A 23,356-nucleotide genomic window follows, 5' to 3' on the forward strand; every position below is an offset into this window, starting at 1 on the left:
AAGTTCTCACCTCCCTTCAGAGAAAAGGACCTCCTTCTTTGATGGCCAAAAACTGGAGACCAAGAGTTAACAGAGCCAAGGTCTACTCACACACTCACATTCACGCTCCTCCACTGCTCACGCCCTGCAGCCACACATCTGCCTCATCAATGGAGACACGAATGGGGCTTTCTACAGCAGGGGGTCTCCAACTGTACAGGCCAATGGAAGTGACTAAAACACAGCGAACCAGGGCCCATCTTCAGAATGTCTGACCCACTATGCATGAAGTCAGGTCCAAGAATTCACATTTCTAACAATTTACTAGAGTCTCCAATACTAGCAATCTTAATCTAAGACAACTTTTTTCAACCTTGGGTTCTATATCTGTGAAATGAGAATAAGGATGGACCCATGTTGTGGTGTCGCGAGTTAAGTTGCCACCTGCGACACCAGCATCCCATGTGGGCACCAGTTCAAGATCCGGCTGCTCCACTTCTGGTCCAGCTCCCTGCTAATGCACCGGGGAAAGCAGTGGAGGATGGATCAAGTGCTTGGGCCCCTGCACCCATATGGAAGACACAGAAGAAGCTCCAAGCTCCTGGCTTCCAGCTGGCCCAGCTCTGGCCATTGCAGCCATTTGGGGAGTGAACTAGATAGATGGAAGATCTCTCCCTCCCTCCCTCTATGTAACTCTTTCAAACAAATAAATAAAAACAAATATTTTAAAAATGGGAGAAAAGAGAGTACCTAAAGAATAGAGTCACAGTGAAAATTAGAGAAGAGGCATGTAAAACCTTTGGCCCACTATCAGGTACACAGGTGAGAAAGGCTATTTAATTTATACAAGGTCATTATAACCAATAATTATAATTCATGGTTATAACCAGTACTATCTTACTTCTAATATCTCTGGTAAACTCACAACTGAATTGTGCTCTTTCTTGGAGCCAGCATTGTGGTACAGTGGGTTAAGCCACCACTTGCAGCGCCGGCTTCCTGTATCAAAGCACTGGTTCGACTCCCAGCAGCTCTGCTTCCAATCCAGCTTTATGCTAATACACCTGGAAAAATAACAGATGGTGGCCCAAGTGCTTATGCCTCTGTCATCCATGGGGGAGACCTGGATGGAGTTCCAGGCTCCATTGTAGCCATTTGGGAAGTGAGCCAGGAGATGGAAAATCTCTTTTTTTCTGTCTCTCCCTCTCTGTCACACTACCTTTCAAATAAATAAATCTCTTTTTTAAATTATGCATTCTTGACTGGTGAGATTACAAAACTGAAAAGATGGAAATGAACATGAAGGCATTTCACCAAGCCCGCAGGTAACCAACGCAGGGAACTGAAAAGCAACATCATCAGGCAGGACACCGATGCCTTCTGTATGTTGAAAGGAACACAGAACACACACACCCTTCACCAAGTTCACCCCCCATGACTCACAACGATCCGGACAAACGGCTGAGAGAATACTTCATCCAGAGAACCAGTAGCTGGCTCTCTCAGTAGGAAAACATGACACATTCAAATGGGTACTTGAGGCATATTCAATAAAAGAAATATTTACAAAGTCACGGGTGAGACATGGGCAATAGCATACTGGTAAACCTGTTCCCCAGAGGGAAAAGAGCCCTGATTTTTGGCCTGTGCCCACTCCCTAGGTGGGACTATTCTCAGCATGGCAGAATTCAAGCACCAAGCTGAAGTTCCTGAACTTGAGGAACAGGGAAGAGACGTGCATAAGCAGATCTTGAGCGGTAGTGCCAGCCAGCTGCAGCCGGCTCCAGCACCAAGGAGACCTCTAGCCACAGTGCAGAGCCCACAGTCAGGACAGCTGGCAACTTGAAGCCTCTAAACCCAAAGAGAGCAAGCTGCAGACATAACCTTTCACCAAGGGAAAACAACCGGGCTGCAAGAATCTCACAAGAGGGACCCAGGGGAGTAAGTGCCACAACCCCTCTCTTCCTCCTGTCTCAGGTAGGAGGCGCAGTAGGAGAGCCAGAAAGCAAGGGAGCCTGGAGAGGGCACCTCTGAGCACTCAGGCCACCCTCCCAGGACACAGAACAGACTGGGGGATGAGCAGGGCGAGCAGTAGTTCTAGAAAAGCCAACGGGAGGTACGCAGAACAGTGGCTCGTGCAGAGGCTGAACACACAGCCTTAATGACAGCAGCACGGAACTCTACTCAATCCAGCCCCAATGATGCCGCAAGACAATGCAATAAAACTAAAGCTTACACATCCATTTCATTGAAATAAATACAGGCTTTTCACTCAAATTTGTGAAGTTCAAGTCCAAGATGTTTTCCAAATGTATTCCTAATACAAGCCAAAGCTAAGCAGGAGATAAATGTCAGTAAAACTTGCCAATATGGTATCAGCTTTCAAATGCTGACTCCGGCACACTGAGAACACCAGTGCAGGATGCCCACATCATTGCTTTAAGGAAAATGAGAGGCCATTTCTCTTCTCTACGGAAGCACCTGATGTCACTGCAGAACCTGCAAAAAGCTAGGAGAAATGAGGGTTCGGAGGCACTCCTGGCTCATCACTACGTTAATAACTATAGGAGTGACTCAGTTAATTTCAGATCATCAGTTTTATGCAACACAGGGCTAATCAAAAGAATTGTTATTTTAATTTACATAATGAGTAATCCTCGTATGAGTAAGCTAACGGACTATTGGCATCACTCTATATAATGCTCAATCAGAAGAATTTTAAGTGGTTTTCTCATTAACAGGAGTGCCTGACTGTCAGAGCAGCAACCACGAGAACAGAGGAGATACCGGAGTTGGCCAGATTGCAATCTATTCAGCAAGACTGAGCTTGTATAGAGAACAATGTGAGCATCGAACAAATTCCTGCATCCAGGATACGCTACAAGCTCCCAACCGTGGCCGAGCAACCCAGGACAGCAGGCCAAAGGCGGCAGAGCAATGAGATATCCCAGAGGAAAAGGGTTTTCTTAAGGAAGCTTCCACCATGTCCAGACAAAGCTTCGTACAGGCTGCAGTCTTCTGCAATCCACTCAGGACTCCGGACGTCCACATCTACGAGTATTTTGTAGTGAGACGTTCCCAAGGGGTAATGAAGCCATCTAGCATCTCCTACATCTTGGGAGAGGCTTCCAGTGCACATTGGTCTTCTTCGTGGGTTCCCCAAGGAGACCCAACATCCCAAAAGCCTCCCTCGTTTTGGCCGTCACAGTGTCTCGTGCAGTCTTGGGCACACGGGATGCCCCCTGTGCCTCTGAAACTGAACCGGCAAGCAGCCTTTGTTTATGTTTACATCTTCCTTTGGTTTTTGATCCCTCCACTAACTCTGGACCCTTCCTCCTATCATTTTATTCCTTTCGCTGAAACACATATAAATCATTCACTCCCCAGTTCCTTTTACCTTCCAGCTCAAACTTTTACATAATCTTTGTCTCCAGGGTTTATTGCTCTTCAGTCTAAGAGAATGAATCTGCTGAGCACACAGACACACACACCAAAAACAAAAAACAAGGAGAAAAAAAAATGAGCTCCAGCCCTGCATGCACCCTTTGTACATAATTCAACAGTGCAAGCCTTTCGCGTCATTTATGATCATGTGTTACGGAGCTCACACAGTCAGAACATTAAAAACACAGTAGATGCTGATGCCTCCCAGAGGACAAGAGCAAGTTTTGTTTTCATTTCATTTTGATCATGTGCTTACAACTAACATAACCCTAAATGACCCTGTTTTATTACTTACTAGATTGCTTGGGGAACGTCACGATTTAAAAAAAAAAATGCAAAACGTTGGCAAGGATGAAAAGTGATGAGAATTCTCATCCACTGCTGGTGGGAGCATAAGTTGTAACAAATCTTTTGGCAAACTGTTCAGCAGCCTCTACCACAGGGAAGTATGTGCCTGCTAGGTGTGCGTGCACCCGGGAGAAATGGGTGCCCACCGGGCCAAAGGGCAGGTGCAAGAGTGATGGCAGCGGCACTAAAAGCACAGAACTGGAAACAACTGTTTGTGGCCATCAGAATGAATAACTAAAATGTGTGAGATGGCCACACCATGAAGTACTACGCAGCAGGGGAAACTGAGATATCTACAGTACACGCGGCAACGTGCAGGAGTCACCGTCTCACAAAGGAATAGCGGGACCAGGTACCTAAGCTCCAGAATGGCAAATACAAACTGCAGCAGTCAGGAATGCAAAATAAGGTGCAAAATGAGGAAGAAAAGCAGGAAAGGGACCACCCTGTAAGCAGGAGATGGCTCCCTTTAGGAGGGGAGGAAGGGTGTTGGGACGAGGAAGGGTCCCACAGAGGCTGTGAAGGGCTGTCAAGGCCATAATTCTTGATGTAGATGGTGATGACATGGTGTTCGCTTTACAGAAGGGACCGGCACTGTGGCATAGTGGATAAAGCCACCTCCCGCAGTGCCCGCATCCCATAAGGGCACCGGTTCTAGTCCCGGCTGCTCCACTTCCCATCCAGCTCTCTGCTGTGGTCTGGGAAAGCACTGGAAAATGGCCCAAATCCTTGGGCCCCTGCACCTGCATGGGAGACCCAGAAGAAGCTCCTGGCTCCTGGCTTTGGATCGTTGCAACTCCGGCCATTGCAGCCATTTGGGGAGTGAACCAGCGTATAAAAGACCTCTCTCTCTGCCTCTCCTTCTCTCTCTGTAACTCTGTCTTTCAAATAAATAAATAAATCTTTTTTAAAAAAATGTTAAGCTGCACAGAATTGTTCTATGTGCTTTTCTATTTGTGATATTAAATAATATTTAAAAGGTTAAAAAAACAAGGGAGAAGAAGAAAGACAAGACAACATTATTAAGTTCCTGGGAGAAATCATTCACAGCAGGAAAAAGCACTGGGCAAGGGGGGTTTGGCTCCATAGGGCAGGTCTCAGATGAGCAGCGGATACCAGAGGACAGACTGGATGAGATCAAACAACAGCAATAAAAAAGAAGGAAGAGGGGTGGGGAGGAGAGCAGAGAGAAGGGAACGGGCGCATAGCTGGAGTCAATTGTAAGACAGTGCTCACCACTGAAGCTAGCCGGGCACGCACCTCACAACCAGTGGGCGGGACTCATGGGGAATTGTGGAGACCACCGTCAGTTACAGGTGTGGCCACTAAGAGGGGAACCTGCTGTCAATGTCCTAAAGGTATAAAGCAAACACTTGTTTTAGGAAACGGGGTTCCTCTGTACAAATAGTCGAATCGGGTTTTAAACGTATTCACAGGCCATTAACTAACCAAAATTAAAGGAGAGGGAAGCCGGAGGAGCTTCAAGATAAAGCTCAGGGAACCAATGCTAAATGGCGTCCAAGCGTAAGAGAAGAATTCTGCACTAGAGCAACGCCTCTGGTTCATCCCACAATAGATGATTTCAACAGATTAATTTCATAACAGCCGTGGGCTTCAGAAGTTGTGTTGCCTTCCATGCAATCACAAGGCTTCCTGCTCTCAAGGCCCCGGCTACCAGCCGTCAATAGATTCAGCTCACTACCGCTTTCAGAGAAAGACGGCGGGGCCCTGGCTGAAGGTTATCTCAGAACCTGTGGCAAGAAAACACTGGGTCTGCTAAGCCAGCAGTAATCCAGATTAGCACCCACTCCCATTCCAGAGTCACAGAGGATCTTAACCAGCTCTGTGTTTCATAAACAGGACCCGGGCTCAACACATCCCTGATGAGACACATTACACACGGCTCTCATCCAGTGTGCTACCTAATTACACCAACAACCTGAACCAACTTAACACGACACAAAAACACAGCTGATTTAGCAATCTGCAGATTATGCATGTACATAAATCTGTACCCAAATGCGCCACGTGTCTCTCCTGCTAGTGTGCATGGATCCTTACTGGCACCCACAATTGTTTGCTATAGGTTCCCGAACACTGAGACATATGTCTGCCTCGAGCGAGACCACTTGGAGTAATATTTTTGTGTTTTCCTGGCACCCAGGTCTGCCAGCCTCGCTGAGGCAGATCCCCTATTTACTTCAGTGAGCATTCTGACGAGGGCCTGCAGATTGGAGCAGCCATCAAAGTATATTCTGGGACAACGCTTTCCAACCGTGAGTGTAAAGAGAGACGGGCTGGCTCTGTCTACGCGACAGCAAAGGCAATAGGACTTAAAATGATCAGCGACAGGACCACAAGCAAAACTCAGATCAGATCTGGGGCCTTAATTCTTCCTGCTGACTACTTAACATGCACCCAAGAAGCAGATAATTACCAAACCGCTCCTTCAAATGGTATCCACATGTACCAGAGAAAGTTAAACTAGGTTTTAGTGCCAACAACGCCAGTAACTCCTTAACAACACTTTTCAGTAAGCAAAATATCAATTGCTGCCCTTGCACATGGTGCAGCCATGAACCAAGATTCACCGGAACATAACTTCCTACGGGGAAGGAGGCGGTCTAGTTTTCTGCTATATCCCAGTGCTTGTTGAATGAATAAACCAATACCAACCCCTCACAAGTCCCTGATCTGCCTCTGTCTTTTTCTACCTCTACCTCTTACTAACTGTAGGCAAATCAGTTAACCATAGGATTGTTAGTTCCTTAAATTCTAAAATGGAAAACACAGGACAGGCATTTGGCATAATGGTTAAGATGCCACTTGGAACACCAGCGTCCCACTCTGGAGTGCTTGGGTTTGAGTCCCACTTCTGCTTTGATTCCAGCTTCCTGCCCATGTGCACCCTGGGAAGAAGCCTAAGTACTTGGGTCCCTGCCACCCACCTGGGAGACCCAGACTGAGTTCCTGGCCCCTGGCTTCAACCTGGCCCAACTCCAGCTGTTGTGGGTGTCTGGGGAATAAACTAATAGACAGAAGATTCTCATTCTCTCTCTCTCTCTCTCTCTCTCTCTCTCTCAAACACATTTACGAGTAAAATAATAATAATACATAAAATGGCACCCCTGCATCTCCTCTGCTGACTTATGGGAAGCAAACGTGATCCTCTCTGAAAAGTGAGTTGGACTTCCTAACAGGGCACACAGATGTTAAGTGCCCGTTATCCTGCCCATGGCTGTGGCTAAACCACTTACAAAGGTGGAAAGACTGCACTTCCCTGAAATAGAATCAGCCTCTCCTTGGCCCGGTTAGCCTGCTTGGATGTGGTAGTGTGGCTGTTAGCCAAAATGGATGTTGTTCTTGTTGTTATAACATTTTATTTCATCTCCGCTGGGAAATTATGCTTCTTGAGAGAAAATAATGCTAATACGAGGAATGTCGCTGCATGGTGCACCATAAAAAATGTGACACTGGAGTCAAGTTGCTCGGGGCCGCAGCAGTTCTGCCCTCAAACATTTGAGGAAAGTCGCTTGCATCAAGTGCTTACACACACTGATGAGAAAGGAGAGCTAAATGACAGTGTCTACAGTTCTGGAATAGTGCGGACATCAGGTATTGAAGTACCTGATGCACTGCCAGTTCTGTTATCCGCTAGCATACAATGTGAGTGGTGTTTTTCTCTTTTTTAAAGAATGATGAAGGGGCCAGCACTGCGATGTACTGGTAAAGCCGCAGCATGCAGTGCCGGCATCCCATATGGACGCCAGTTCGAGTCCCAGCTGCTCCACTTCCCATCCAGCTCTCTGCTGTGGCCTGGGAAAGCAGTAGAAGATGGCCCAAGTGCTTGGGCCCCTGCACCCACGTGGAAGACCTGGAAGAAGCTCCTGGCTTCAGATCAGCACAGGTCCAGCCATTGCAGCCAACTGGGGAATGAACCAGCAGATGGAAGACCTCTCTCTCTCTCTGCCTCTCCTCCTCTCTCTGTGTTACTCTTTCAAATAAATACATAAATTTTAAAAAAGAAAAAAAAAAACAATGAAAATAGTTTCACAGAGTCAGTCATGAGGGCTGGACTAACAATGCTACGAGAAGGATGGACCACATCCCCGCAAGAACACCAGCCCTGGCGCTGTCAGCTCTGCCACTTCGGGTCATCTTCATACTCCTAGGACTTGGCTTTCTGATTTGTAAAATACCACATGGGCCCGCTGGGAGAAAACAGCTAATAAAATGATCATAAAGTATTTCTATTTAAAGATAAAGTGCTATTAAAACACTGTAATGTCTAAAAATATGCTGGTAGATTTTAGGAAGAGTCAATCGATATTTTTAAATAGACTTTTCCCATCATAGGACAATAATATAATGCATGCAGACACTGTGATAGTTCTAAGAGTTCACTTTATTGTTTTTTCCATTAGTGTTCAGGAAATATTATGAAAAGGATCACTAAAAACTTAAAACCCACATTTCAAGATTAAAATGTTTTCTTCTGAAATGATTGATGATTTAAAAAAAAAAAAGTTGATCCAATGCTCCCAAGATGTTTCATTTTTATTGTTGATGTTGTCTGGGTGGTTGGATAATTGAAATCAAGACGTGAGAACTGGTATTAAAATGAAAATGCTAATGCTAAAAATACTCCCAGCGACTTATTCTATTGAGGTTCTGTGTAGAATTGGCTAGAAGAAGATCCACTAAACTAGGTGTTCTGCCTCCTCGGCCCCACGATTGGCACGGCCCTCCTGCAAAGCTCACGAGCCCTCTGACTGCCACACAGAAAATCTGCCTGCTGCCCCCACTCAAAAACCTACACAGCACGCGTTAAACACAGAGTGCCTCCTCACCAAAACATGGCAAGTTCCTATCACCGACACCAGCGTCCCCAGATCTCCAAGCCCGCCGCCACATGGCCTAAGGAAGCCACAGCTTCAGCAGTAGCAGCACCCTAACCATTACATCAGGTTTTGTTTTAAAAGCCTTGAACACCTGCCGCTTACCTCCCCCACCCCCTGCGGAGCTCACTGTGGCTGCTCCCTCCCTCGGTAGCCATCGCCCACCTTGCACCCCTGGGTAGCGGCTGTGCCCTTGCTCCAAGAGCCGCCAGAGTCCCTCGGACTAAGGAACACGTTGAAGGAAACCAGGATGGACCAGAAACACTCTCGCGAACTCTTCTTCTGAGGCACACAATGAAGAAACGCGGGTTCCCAGAGCACCTAGACAGTACCTGATGATTTGCTGCCCTTGTGATGCGTCGTCTAAGATAAATTCGAATCGCTGTTTAGAGTATTTCTCAGCAGCCTAAGTTACCGTTCACGCTCTTCCTCTGTGTCCCTAACTAAATCCAGTCGGACGCTCATTGTTGGTTTTTTTGTTTGCTTGTTTGTTTAACACAAGTTCCTTAAGGCTCCGGAACCATGATGTTTGAAACCCATTTCCTGCGTGAGCGCCTCACGCCCTCCTGGCGGCACCTGTCTCCGAGCGAGGGGAGTCCAGCCGCCCGCAGGGCGCGCGCAGGACCCGGCTCCCTCCACTGCGGCGGTGCGGGGAACAGGTGGATGCGGCACCGTCCAGCGGCCGGGACTCCGTGGGCTCTGCGAGGGCTTCGGCGCGGGGTCCCGCGGGCGTCTGAAATTGTCCCCTTCCGCCCCTGCCCCCGGGACCCTCGCCCCACAGAGCTCCATGCTGCTGCCCATCTTAAGGCCATGGGCACAGACGAGTGCGGAGCAGATTTTTATCGAGGAATGGATCGGGGTAGACAGGTTTGGAGAGTTTGCGAATTGATAGGTGAGCGAGACTTCAGCGTGCCATAAATTAGCACAGGTGTGGAAGAGAAGAAATACGGTCAGGTTTGTGCCTGTGGCCACTCAACCTTGCGCTCTGCAAGTCCCGAAAAAGCACCTGCCCCTCGCGAGCCCCGGCTTAACCTCCAAGAGGGTGGCTGGACAGGTAAAAAGATGGCACCGGGCAGCCCAGCCCACAGCGTGCCCCTAGGTCCCCGCACCGCGGACTCGCTAGCCGCAGGCGAGCAAAGTGGAGGCAGCCGCAAGCGTGCGACGAGAGTTGTGGGTCTTTTCCTGCGGCCGCCCCCAACACACACACACACACACACACACACACACAGTGGGGCGGGCAGAGACGGCGCCCCGAGAGCGCCCCGGGAGCCAAGATCGCTGGGGAGCGCGCCACCGAGCCCGCGGCACCCAGCTCCTCGTCACTTTTCCCGGGACTTTGCTCATCAGCTGCCACGCTCTCTTTGAAGGTGAGCCCGAGAGAGCGTGCGGTGGAGGCCCGCGGGGCGTCCCCAGGAGAGCGCTCCTCGCGGGCTGGGGCCCCGCATACCCCGCCCCGCGCTGCCCACCTTCCCCAGCCCCCGGAGCAGCCCCCCGGGGCGCCCGCGCAGCCGACCCTCGGGCTGTGCCGCATCAGCGAGCTCGGAGCGGCCGGGGGCGGCTGGAATAAAGGCACGGACACAAAAAGCTCGGGCGAGCGAAATCGAATGCACCCCTTACCATTGGAGCGCCGGACAATGTTCTCCAGAAACGTGTTTTGCGGGGCCACCAGTCCCCTCCGGCCCCCAGCCATGGTCATCCTCCCGGCAGCTCGGGGCTGGGGGCGTCCCGGCGCGGCTTCTCACGGCAGCAGGAAGCTGGGCGCGGGGCCCGCGCGCGATCCCGGCTCGAAGCGCCCCATGCGCCCCGCGGGGACCCGGGCGGGCGCGGGCGGCGGCTGCCTCCGGCTGCCCCTCGCGCCCTCCTCGCGCCTCCCTCCCTGCGGCCCGCCTCACAGTGCACTCGCGCGGGGCTCTGCTCGCCGCAGCCGCCTCCGGGTGGGCGGAGGGAGCCGCGGCGCCCGGGCCGGCGGCGCCCCCTACCGGGTGCTTGCCCCCCCTCCTCGCCGGCCTGCGGGAGAGCGAGCGGGGGGCTCCCGCAGCGGCCGGGAGGCGGCGGGCGGCCGAGGGACGCAAGGCTGGGGCCGCAGCGGCACCCTCTGGGCGCAGGCGGGAACCGCGCTCGCCTTGGGCCCCGAGCCGGGTGGAGAGCGCTCGGTGGGCGCCCTGGGCAAGGTCACCGCGAGGCTCGGGTGGGGCGGGGGAGGGGACGGGGGAAGGACCTGCTGATGTCACCCTCGTCCTGTGCTCAGTTTCAACGCTGCGGCCCCAGGGACACCTCACCGCCGGCCGCAGGGTTCGAAAGCCCGATGAGCCAGCGCGGGCCCGGTCTGAGGCCGGTGTTTAACCCGGAGTCGGTGAACTTGAGATCTAAGAGCGCAGACTTGGCCCCAGGAGTTCCCCCTGTCAAGGGAGTAAGTTCTGTGCTGGAACAAGAGTATTGGCCTCTCCACTCAGTTTGCTAATTTTTACAAAAAAAAATTAATTGGCAGCAAAATCCAATGTGCTTGTCTTCTGATTTTACGGGTTCTTCAGCCAAAGTTACACATGTCCTAACCGCTGAGCTGACTTCTAGAACTGATTTCCAACTGAGAAAAGAACAAAAGAGGAGGCAGGCAGACTGGCAGAGGGACCAACAGGTTCACCCCCAGCAGAGGCGGCAGATCCCTTTCCCATAGGCACAGGTGCAGGTCCTGGCGTTGGACAAGTTTCCTCACTGGCCTGGTTCCCACCCTTAGCCAGCAAAGAGCTACCAACAGGCCAGGACAGTGTCTGTGTATAGACACATAAGTTCGTGGCTGAAGCCCCGACTGTGACAACCATAGGAGTAAACTGCCTCACAAACTTCCAGGCGTTGAACTTGACTCTGAAGCAGATGCCCGGAGGCTCAGCTTTGCGAATCACAGGCAGGATTAAATGAATGTCGTCTGTGGCCTTGCTGGACAGGTGCTGGTCTCCTCGCTCGCCCCCAGCTAGCAGGAGACTCACACACCCAGGATTTCCCAGTGAGAGCTAAGCTGACCCTCAGGCATTCACTAATTTTGGTGGCTTTCTATCCACACAGACGCTCTACCTGCCTTTTCGCTCTGTTTGACCAGGGGATGGGGCAGGAGACTAAGTGATGCCACCCAGAGGGAATGAGGGTCAGCTTCAGACTGGCCCCACTGTGTACACAAATGCGTAAGAAACAGAAATGAGATCCTGGAACCCCAGCTGTCCGGGTTAACCATCCTGACACATCCTAATGTCCTGCAGACACTCCGCCTCAGCTGGTGAATCTCAAGAACAGAAGGACTAACAGCCCGGCAGCCTCCCAGCCTTGCTGTGAAGATGCAGGGAGATTACTAGGTAGACAATGGAGTGCTACACCAAGGTCAGGCATTGTAGCGGAGGGACTAAATCCATTGCAAATATCACCCTTTGTCTGGTCTCCTGTAGACACAAAGTAAACAGATGACTGCTGTTAGCAGAGACTTAGATAAGGCTTCCAAAGGGAAGTAATGACTTCTTCCTGGAGACAGCGTTCCACCCATCAAGCCCGGCTGAGGGCTTGATTTCTGAAACCCTGGCTCCGTCTAGCGGCCGTTTGTCCTATTGCAAGGGGATAGCAGGTTGAAGCGGGCTTGCCTCTGAAATGTCCTCGGTGCCCACCTACGCTGGTTTTGGCGTGTGCTGACTTCATTCGAATAAGGCTCTACACAGCTGTGTGATCCATCACGCACAAACACGTCCACGGGGAGATTTTTCATGACAATATTAAAAACCCATCGAGCAGCCTCGTAATCCTGCTTATGAAAGGCAGATAAGGAAAAGAATAGTTGAACAATCACGCAGAGGTAATAAAATTTCTCAGATTTTAATGAGCTCCCCTGTTCTGCAGCTCAGATCAAAAGAAACCGGATGATACTCGTTAGAGGTGAGAGATGTGAAAGGCTTGGCAGCCACCTGATAAGAAAAAGGAACAAGGAGATGCCTGTCATTTTAAATGTGCATGTGTGTGTGCCGGCACCTCTTGAATACTATAATTTTTGATGGCACACTTGAAGAAATTAACACCTAAAGCAACACTAAGAAGCAATGACAGTGTGTGTGAAAGCACACCCAGTCAGTTCCGGCTCCCTCTGCTGAGCTCCGAGCTCATCGGACCGCAGGATGAGTCGCTTTCTGCTCTACCTTCCCTTCCGTAGGCACAGCAGAGGCTGCGCTTGCTCCAGGGAGCCCTGCATCTTTCCTGGGGCCGGGCTGAGAGGGCGCTGCGCTCCTTCCCCTCCCCTGCCACCTCTGTCCCTGCTGGGCATTCAGTTCCAGCACCTGCTCCGCTGGAAGTTCTGTCTGAGGCCTCTCACTGCCCTGAGGAAGATCCATTGGGCTAAACGTCAATCTCACATCAACAAGATTTGAGGAGGATTTCCAGCAGGCCAGCTGCCTTGCCAAACCAGCTCAGGGTCCCTGTATTTTTACATAACAGAGCCACCTGAAGGGGGGGGGCTTTTTTCTGCCAAGGGCCATTTGGGTATTTTCTAACATCTTAGAACCTCATCCGAGAGCCATGCAAAGTGATCAACTCAAAAATGAGCCGGCTATAGATTTATGGAATTTCGAGTCCCACCTGCAGTTTGCCTTGGCAAGACCAAGCCAAAAGATTGTGTGGCCTTAGATACCTGCGGGACCCTGAAAGGACTGTCTGTAGAGATGGGCATTCAGCCTAGTGGTTAAGGTGATGCTTGGGATTCCTGCAACCATTTGGATGCCTGGACTCAAGTCCCAGTCCACTCCCAAGTCTAGCTTCCCACTGATATGCACACTGGACTGTAGGAGGCAATGGCTCCGGTGGTTGGGTTATGTGGGAGACCTTGATTGAGGTGAGTGGACCAGTAGGTGGGAGAATAAGCGAACTCTCTCTCTTCTCCCCCACCCCTGCCTCTCAAATAAATAAAATAAATAAAGCTTGTGTTTTTAAGGATTTATTTATTTATTTGAAAGGCAGAGATATAGAGAGAGAAAGAGGGAGAGGCACAGAGAGCTTCTACCCATTGGCTCACTCCCCAAATGGCTGCAAAGGCCAAGGCTGGTCCAGGCCAAGGCCAGGAGCCCAGAACTCCACTCTCACACGCATGGCAGAGTTCTAGGGCCACCTTAGGATGGCCTCTCCTGCTGTCCTCTCAGGAGCACAGGGGAGCTGGATCAGAAGTGGAGCAGGAGTTCTGCATTGCAGGTAGCAGCTTAACCCATGGTGCCACAATGCCAGCCCAAAATAATTTTTTTAAAAAATAAAGGGACAACTTTACATAACTGTACCCACAGTTTCAATCAAACTGCCCCTGTACTTCTCTACAGAAAATGGACAACAGCCCACAACTTCCACTGAAAAAGATACATAAGGTCTGAAATAAAACCTTGCCAAGGTCCTTAGGCTTCCCTCCTGCCTCAGCAGCCTGCCCCTCAAGTATCACACACAGATGCATCTGTATGACATACACATGGATTATGAGGGCCTCGAAACAAAGGTGAACCTATGAGCTTGAACAATTTTGCTTTCATAAATGTAAGTAAGCCATGCTGTGCTCAGGAAGTTCCCAAAGAGAAGAGGTGGTGATGGAGGCATCATGCTGTAGACAGGGCGGGCACCCCCAGGGTCTGCAGATTGGCAGGGAAGGGTCCAGGAGTTGATGGAAGTGTCCCTGCCCAACAGCAACCTACAGATCCAATGACAAAGAAAAGAGGGCCACACAGCTTGCTAAAACAGAAGCTGCGTTCCTCCTTTCATTAGGCCCACGGAGTGTGGGTGACAGATTTCAGAAAGCCCAGAACCCCTTCCACACAGGAGAGCTGCCTGGGAGTCTTGCCTGGCTTGGGAGCTGGAAGGGGCGGGCCAGGGTTGCAGCACCATTAGCTATGAACATGGAGGAGGGGGCTTTATCACTTGGCCAACACGAGCGAAATATCCACTCGTGAAGGAATCTGCAGCGTGGAAAATCTCAATTTCTATGTCCCAGTGATGAACTTTTAATTTCTCTTAGGTAATTTCTGTTAACCAGACTTTGATTCCAATAGGCTTACAAGAGAGTGTCAGGCAGGCTATCTCCATTGGAAAAACCTGTTCTCCATTACAGATGTGCCCCCAGGTGCTAAGAGAAGACTCAGCCTCGGTGGGGAACCCTGGTCTGTAAATGTAACTGACAGGGGAAGAATGCACTGATGCTACACCCCACTGGGCACCCACCCAGCAGGCCCTGTGAGTGTCTGTAGAATTGGGTGCCAGAGCAATTACGCTTCTTTCTCATTTGTTCTTATGGAAAGAGAAAAGGATCTTTGACCACACTCCTCCCCCAGTGAAAAATGATTGAAAGTCATTTCCAGGGGCCCCACCTTATCGTAACAAGCATTCACACAGTCTAGAAGGTACCAGCCACTGAGCCAGGTTCTAAGGATGAAAAGATGGTTATGGTTGCCACCTGTCCTCAAGCAACTCAGCGGGTATTTAATGCATGCTTCTTCTTTCTGATTTCTCTCCTTTCAACCACATTCCTCTCTTCACCCTGCACCCAAATCTTGCTTTCTTTGAAAAAAAGAAAAAGAGGGTCAGCTTTGAACTCCTACTTGAAGACTTTCCTGCCGCCTCTACACTGACTCGGCTCTCTCCTAACGCCGTAGACTCTCGTGGATTCTGCCATGGCCCTTGCACCTGGAAACAAGAAGCTGAGAAGAGAGTTCCTCTGGCTCCTCCCTGACTCCTACATCACTACCCTTCTCCATTCATGTAAGGTGATTCCTACTTTGAAGTCCAAGGTCAATAACAACACCACTCTACTCCTTACTTCTTGTTGTTGTGTTTTGTTTTGTGTGTGTGTGTGAGAGAGAGAGAGAGAGAGGAGAGAGAGAGAGAGGAGAGAGAGAGAGAGAGAAATGTTTCCCACTGGCTGGTTCTCACTCCCCAAATGTGCAATGGTTGGAGCCGGACTGCCTCAATACTGGGAGCTGAGAACTCAATCCAGTTCTCCCACATGGGTAGCAGTAACCCAACCACTTGAACCATCACCTGCTGCTTCTGCCTCCCTGGGTTCACATCAGCAGGAAGCTGGACTCAGGAGCAGAGCTGGGACTGATATGGGGTGGAGGTGTCCCAGGAGGCATCCTGACCACTGCCCCAAATGTCCATCCCTTCCCCTGCCCCTTCCCCTCTCAGTTCTTAGAACAGATATTCTGCTTTGAGAGGACTGAGGGTCCTGAGGGACGCTGCAGGGAAATTTTACACAAACAATTGGATGGACAGTGCTGGAGCCCAAGGGAAACATTCAAGCAGAACTGGGCATTGGAAATCAAAAGTGAGCTGAACTGGGAGAAGGGGCTTTGTAGAATCCCAAAAGGAGCATCGCTGAAGGTGGAGGATGATACACTGCAAAGACTGGGAGATGCCCACAGGAGCTGAGGATTCGCTGGCCATTTAACCTGCAGTGGAAGATTTCCAGTGCAGTAGTAGCAGGAGGAGCAGAATTAAAATGAGTTTAAAGATCAAGGAGAAACAGACGCAGAGTATGGCAGACGGAGTACTGAAATGCCAGGTAAACGCCTTTGAAATATATGTTTAATAGATTTCCAAACTCAAAAATACAAAGGGAAATTTCAGATGTCAAAAATAAGAAGGACTGGGGCCAGCGCTGTGGCACAGTGGGTTAACGCCCTGGCCTGAAGTGCCAGCATCCCATATGGACGCTGGTTCTAGTCCCAGCTGCTCCTCTTGTGATCCAGCTCTCCACTATGGCCTGGGATAGCAGTAGAGGATGGCCCAAGTCCTTGGGCCCCTGCACCCATGTGGGAGACCCGGAAGAAACTCCTGGCTTCGGATTGGCATAGCTCTGGTCATTGCAGCCAATTGGTGAGTGAACCATAAGATGGAAGACCTCTCTCTCTCTCTCTCTCTCTCTCTATCTCTCTCCCCTCTCTCTATGTAACTGTGACTTTCAAATAAAAATAAATAAATCTTTTTTTTTTAAAAAAAGGACTCTGTAACGTCAGCAGTGGTGGTGGTTCAGGGTGGAAAGGACCCAAAACGAAGCGCACACTACAGAGGCTGCAGCTTAGAATGTGTGTGATGATGTGGGCTGAGGATACGGGCCCCAGGTGTGGCTGAGAAGCTGCAGCAGAGTCCCTGGTGGAGCCAGGAGCCTGGAAAAACTCCACCCATCTACCCTAGCCCTGAATTTGCCAGAGCACGAGTAGAAACAGTCAACCTTCAGAAGTCAGCGCCACTAGAAGCAGCATTGCAGATGGGCTAGAACTCTCCCAGTCACCCTCACCCGGTGGGAACACTGTGCCAGGAAATTCATAAAGAAATCGCACATAGCCCAGTCAGAGGCCAATAAGAAAGTGCACTCACAGGGAAAACCTCTCCCAGCCAGTAAACCTTAAGACACCAGAGAGTGAGCACACAGAGGTCCTCACAAAGGGTACAAGATAGGGGCCAGCATGGTGTGGCGCAGCAGGTGCAATGACAACATCCCATATCAGAATGCCAGTGTAAGCCTTGGCTGCTCCACTTCCGATCCAGCTTCCTGCTAGCTTGCCTGGCAAAGCAGAATAATATGGCCCAAGTGCTTGGGCCCCTGCCATCCATGTGGGAGACCTGTGTGGAGTTCCTGGCTTCTGCCTAGACCAGTCCCAGCTGTTGCAGCCATTTGAGAAGTGAACCAGTAGATGGAAGATCTCTCTCTCTCCCTCCCTCTCTCTCTCTCTCTGCCTCTTTCTTTCTTTCTTTCTATAACTCTGCCTACCAAATAAGTAAATAAACAAATCTTTTTTTAAAAAATCAAAATAAATAAAAATAAGTCCAAAACTACATATATTATAGTGAGACTTCCAAACATAAAAGAAAAAGAAAAAAAACTTTTAAACCTGCCACATAAAAAACAGATTAGCTACTCAAAGATGAAAATCATACTTATATCATAGAGCTAAACATTAACAAGAGAGTTTGAAAACAAAGGAATACCCAATGATGTTCCACATATGCCTAATAGAACAGCTAAAATCACAAAGACTGACGACACAAAATGTTAACAAGGGATGCAGCCGTCAAAGTTCTCATACACTGTTGTAGGAACCTGAATGATTATAAACCACTTTGGATGATAGCTTAACAGTTTCTTATGAAATTAAACATTTACCTACCTTGTGATCACGAAATCTCACATGTCCATAAAAAGATTTGTTTAAGAATTGTGTATCATCTTCATTCACAATAGCCAAATACTAAAAATAGCACACGTCCCTCACTGTAGAAACTGTAACCTACTCATACAGTAGCATACTGTTCAGGGCCCATGTCATGGTTTAGCAGGTAAAGCCACTGCCTGCAATGCCAGCATCCCCTGTGGGCACTTGCTTGCATCCAGCTGCTTCACTTCCAATCCAGCTCCTTCCTCATAGCCTGGAAAAGCAGCAGGTGATGGCCCAAGGACCTGGGCCCCTGCACCCATGTGGGAGACCCAGATGAAGCTCCTGGCTCCTGGCTTTGGCCTGGCCCAGCCCTGGTCTGTTTGTGTCTGTAGCCCCCACCCAGTCCCATGCCCCATAAACTGCACCTTTCGAATAAATAAAATAAATCTTTTTTTAAAAAAAGAGAGAGAGTAAGAACATGGTTTATGATTCTGTTCTAGATCTAGAACAAGCAGATTAAGTTACAGTGAAAAGAAAATCAGCAGTGTCGGTTTCTCAAATATCAGGAATTGCCTGTGAAGGCGCAAGAGGGAATCTTCTACAAGTGGAGTAATGGTAACATTCTGTACTTCAGGGAAAGTATAAATTATACAAGTGTATGAACTTGTCAGAACTCATATTCATTTAAGTTTTATGCATAATATGGATTTATTTTAAAACATAACTCAAATGCATATTGAAACCCAAAAACAATATGAAGGATGAGTGTTTAATTGTGAAAAGTATTGATGTCTACGACTTATTCTGAAATGCCTAAAAAGTAAAGTGAACAAATAAATGTGTGATAAAACAGATGCAGCACATGTTGCCAATTGTAGAATCTAGGTAATTGCTATACAGGTGTTCACTGTTCAAGTTCTCAGCTTTTTATTATTATTATTATTAGACAGGCAGAGTTAGACAGTGAGAGAGAGACAGAGAGAAAGGTCTTCCTTCCATTGGTTCACTCCCCAAATGCCTTCTACGGCCGGAACTGTGCCAATCTGAAGCCAGGAGCCAGGTGCTTCCTCCTGGTCTCCCATGCCAGTGCAGGGCCCAAGCACTTGGGCCATCCTCCACTGCACTCCCGGGCCACAAAAGAGAGCTGGACTGGAAGAGGAGCAACTGGGACCAGAACCAGGTGCCCATATGGGATGTCAGCGCCACAAGGCGGAGGATTAACCAAGTGAGCTACGGCACCGGCCCCAAGTTCTCAGCTTTTCTATATGTTTGAACTTTTTGCCTTATCTGTCTAAATGATTATTTAAGAAACTATTAAAATTTGTAGGTATTTCTTGATAGAATTATCTAGGAATAGGCCACAGTAGAAAGCAATTAAACCTGAAAGAAAGGAATAGCATATAAGATGCAGTGGTGAACAAAGGGACTAGCAAAAAACATATTAGTAAATTTAAATACATATTGATTCAAAAATAATGAGGCCAATAGATAAATCAGAAAGTGAAAATATGGTCATAGTAGATTCTTTGATAATCTTAAAATGAATTGTGGAAACAGAAGCACTCTAAAGTCCTTGTCTTGACACAGCAACACTGCTGTGTTTCAGATCTTCTTAGAAAAGTTTAGAACTTCTGAACCAGTAAAGCAAAAAAGAGAAATTAGGATAAAGAAAATATAATGAAACAAAAAATTTGCCACTGAAAGTAAAGAAAAAAAGATATAAAGAATGAATATGGGGGCCGGCGCTGTGGTATAGCAAGTAAAGCTGCCACTGGCAGTGCCAACATCCCATGTGGGTACCGATTCAAGTCGTGGCTGCTCCACTTCCGATCCAGCTCTCTACTATGACCTGGGAAAGCAGTGGAAGATGGTCCAAGTCCTTGGGCCCCTGCACTCATGTGGGAGACCCAGAAGAAGCTCCTGGCTTTGGATCGACGTAGCTCCGGCAGTTTCAGCCAACTGGGGAGTGCACCAGAGGATGGAGGACCTCTCTCTCTCTGCCTAGCCTTCTCTCTCTGTGTAACTCTGACTTTCAAATAAATAAATAAATCTTTAAAAAAAAAAAAGAATGAATATGGCTGGTAGCAAATGAATTGAAAATAGCAGAAATACACCCAAACGTATCAATAACCACAGTAAATATAAATGGATTAAATTTGCTTGTTAAAAGAAACTTCTAGATCAGACAAAAGCAAAACAAAATGCATCCTTTATAGGTTTAAAAGATTATCACAGGGCCGATGCCATGGCATAGTAGGTTAACCCTCCACCTGCAGCACCAGCATCCCATATGGGCGCCAGTTCTAGTCCCAGCTGCTCCTCTTCCAATCCAGCTCTCTGCTGTGGCCTGGGAAAGCAGTGGAAGATGGCCGAAGTCCTTGGGCCCCTGCACCTGTGTGGGAGACCGGGAAGAGGCACCTGGCTCCTGGCTTCAGATCCGTGTAGCTCTGGCCATTGTAGCCATTTGGGGAGTGAACCAGCGGAGGGAGGAAAACCTTTCTCTCTGTCTCTCTCTCTCACTATCTGTAACTCTACCTCTCAAATAAATAAATAAAATCTTTTAAAAAAAAGATTATCACTTGGAGTACAATGTCATGCAAATGTTTAAAATAGAAATGAAAAATGATAAAATACAAATAAATAAGTAAATTTTTAAATGATAAAATAGGACTTTGGATTCAGACAATATTTTAAATTAGAAAGCTTTAAAACACTTCTACTATAAACATAAAAACCTGTTAGATGAGAAATACATTACATATCTTTTCACATGTATAACAGTTCAAGTATGACCAGCTACGCGGCTCACTAGGCTAATCCTCCACCTATGGCATCGGCACCTCAGGTTCTAGTCCCGGTTGGGGCACCGGATTCTGTCCCAGTTGCTCCTCTTCCAGGCCAGCTCTCTGCTGTGGCCTGGGAGGGCAGTGGAGGATGGCCCGGGTCCTTGGGCCCTGCACTTGCATGGGAGACCAGGAGGAAGCACCTGGCTCCTGGCTTCAGATCGGCACAGCGCACTGGCCGTAGTGGCCATTTGGGGAGTGAAAACCAATGGAAGGAAGACCTTTCTCTCTGTCTCTCCCTCTCACTGTCTAACTCTACCTGTCAAAAAAAAAAAAAAAAAAAAAAAAAAAAAAAAAAAAAAAAAAGTTCAAGTAAAATAAAGGGAACTCCTCAAAGACCAAAAACAAAGAACTGAAAACCAAAGCAATGAGCACAGTGCCCTGACCCTGTGGTTACCCAAGCAAGGTAGAGTGGAGGGGAGAAAACCAAGATCAAGGCCAGGTCAAGAAAAGCTTTGTTATCATGCTGAGGTTAGGCTGTACTCAGTGAACAATCTGGTGAGGAAATTGTAAGCCACTGCATGACACGATTCGTGTTTGTATAGATATCACTGGTGGCAATGGGATACATGGACATGTAGAGAGGTAAAGGAAGAAAGCAAGAAGGTAAGGGCCAGTCTAATACAATGTAGGGAAAACAGAGGAGAGCGAATGGGTGTAGGAGCCACCCATGAGGTAGAATCACCACAATGGAGTGAAGCACTAGAGAAAGAGTCTGAGATAGAAAGACAGGAATGGTAGCCGGTGCTCTGCCTGACCAAGTGGGTAGACCATGGGCCATTCCTTCACAGAGGAGCACAGAAGATGTAAAAAAAAAAAAAAAAAAAAAAACCCTGCTGGGGGAGCCTGAAAAACAATAAAATAGCTCTGCTCCTAAGAAGCTAACTTCCAGCTGGATGAAATTAGCAAAAAGAGTAGATAACGTTATTTCATATGTTAGAACCTAGTCTTCCTCACTTGCCTTTAATCATTACGTGTTGGAGCTGAAGGAGAATAATTTAGAGCAGGAGTTAACAGTATAGCAAACATAAATGACCAGAAGTGCTGTGTAGCCTGAGGCCTTGGGAATGGTGCTGAGTTAAGGGCCTATCTCAGTTCTTTTTCACCCTTCTCAAAAGATTCTCTTTTCCCGGAGACGTCCTCGGTTCATTCATGAGCTTGAAACCCATAACGTATTACTCCAGTCTAATTAACCTGACTTTTATTTAGAAGACTTTAATTTGTCTTCTAACAAAATATGGTAGCATCTAATGAGTACTTTGACATGTGCTTACATTAGTTACCAATTTCTGGATAGCAAAATCACTACCCAATTTAGCCAGTATTGACGAGGGCACTTCAGAGGGCTTGTGGAAAAATGGCATTCAGAGATAAGATTATTTGGGTACAAAAAAAAAACACCTCATCTGAAGGCTCAGCAGGCAGAGCCCTTGCTTCCAAGCTTCCTCGCGTGACTTTTAGCAAAACTGAGCTCTCGAAGGCTGGGCCCGCATTGCAGCACAGCAGGTTAAGCTGCTGCTTGTGATACCTGCAGCCCATAGCTACAGGAGCAATGGCTTCGAGTCCTGGCTGCTCCACTTCCAATCCAACTTCCTGCCGATGCGCCTGAGAAAGCAGTGGAAGATGGTCCAAGTCCTTGGGCCCCTGCCATTCATGTGGGAGACCCAGATGAAGTTCCTGGCTCCTGCCTGGCACGGTCTGCTGTTACGGCCTTTTATGGAAGATAAATATTTCTCTCTCTCACCCCACCTTCAAACAAATAAATCTTCTAAAAAAAAAAAAAAAAAAAAGAGTGCTCCCCCCCCCCCCCCAGACTATCAGCTAGAAGCCTCTTTCAGTTCCATGCCATGCGGGCCTCTCTGTAGGGCAGCTCACAGTGTGGCAGATGGCTCCCTGCAGAGTGCGTGCAAAAGCACAAGAGTGAGTGTCTGGGATGGAAGCCGCAGTCTGCGCATGATCTCATCTCAGAACTGACATCCCACCCCCATCCCTTCTACATTCTGTTCAGTAAAAATCGAGCTCTCACTCAAGGAGATGGAATTGGAACAAGGGCGTGAAGCCCAGGAGGCAGGCACTGCAAACTTCCTCAGAGGATGCCTACTCACCTACTTTTGACCTTCAACTTCTTTGACCTTGGATAATTCAACCACTGTCCACTACAAACATTCTTCCGTATCTTTATTCATGTCCCTGAACTCTCCTACGTATTAATACCACCACCACCACCATGGCCTTCACTGCCCAAGTTACCCAGCTTAGATGACATTGTCGGACATGTTAGGAACACTCACGCCAGGATCTTAAACTCTCTCCTCTGGCTTCTCACAGTGCCCTGTGCTAGGAGAACCCTGTCTGCAGATGAGTCACCCTCTGCTGCCTCTGGGCCTCGTCCAGGCAGCAAGGCCGTGCTGGAGGAGGTGACAGAATGGCCCATGCTAGCCCCGCTGGTCCTTCACGATTGCCTCCCTGGCCAGAACCTTCGAGAGTGTGCTCACTGGCCACACTCGGCTTCATCTTCACCCCTCACGTCGTAAGCCTTCTCCCTTCCTTCTCACTCTCCTGAAGTCAATCTTGTGCTCTAATTCCCTCAAAACAAAAGCCAATGGTGAGAGTTTCCTGCACCTTCTACGCAAACACCTGTTGACAACGCCCACCATCCTTCCAGCTTTTCCACTGTGCGCTTGTTAGGGTC

General features: G+C 48.6%; 1 protein-coding gene across 2 annotated transcripts in view; it reads right to left on the reverse strand.

The window, feature by feature from the left end:
• Positions 1 to 10,613, reverse strand: part of KCNH1 (potassium voltage-gated channel subfamily H member 1) — a 379,659-nt gene extending 369,046 nt beyond the window's left edge. The window contains exon 1 of one of the 2 annotated variants that reach the window (XM_002717533.5): positions 10,287 to 10,613. In XM_002717533.5, coding sequence (XP_002717579.1) covers positions 10,287 to 10,365 — 79 coding nt within the window. In that variant the 5' untranslated portion in view covers positions 10,366 to 10,613. The remainder of the gene's footprint in view (positions 1 to 10,286) is intronic. The other variant, XM_002717532.5, reaches the window with a different exon arrangement.
• Between the last annotated feature and the right edge of the window lie 12,743 nt (positions 10,614 to 23,356).

The sequence above is a fragment of the Oryctolagus cuniculus genome, chromosome 13 (genome assembly GCF_964237555.1).
Source record: "Oryctolagus cuniculus chromosome 13, mOryCun1.1, whole genome shotgun sequence".
Classification (NCBI taxonomy): domain Eukaryota; kingdom Metazoa; phylum Chordata; class Mammalia; order Lagomorpha; family Leporidae; genus Oryctolagus; species Oryctolagus cuniculus.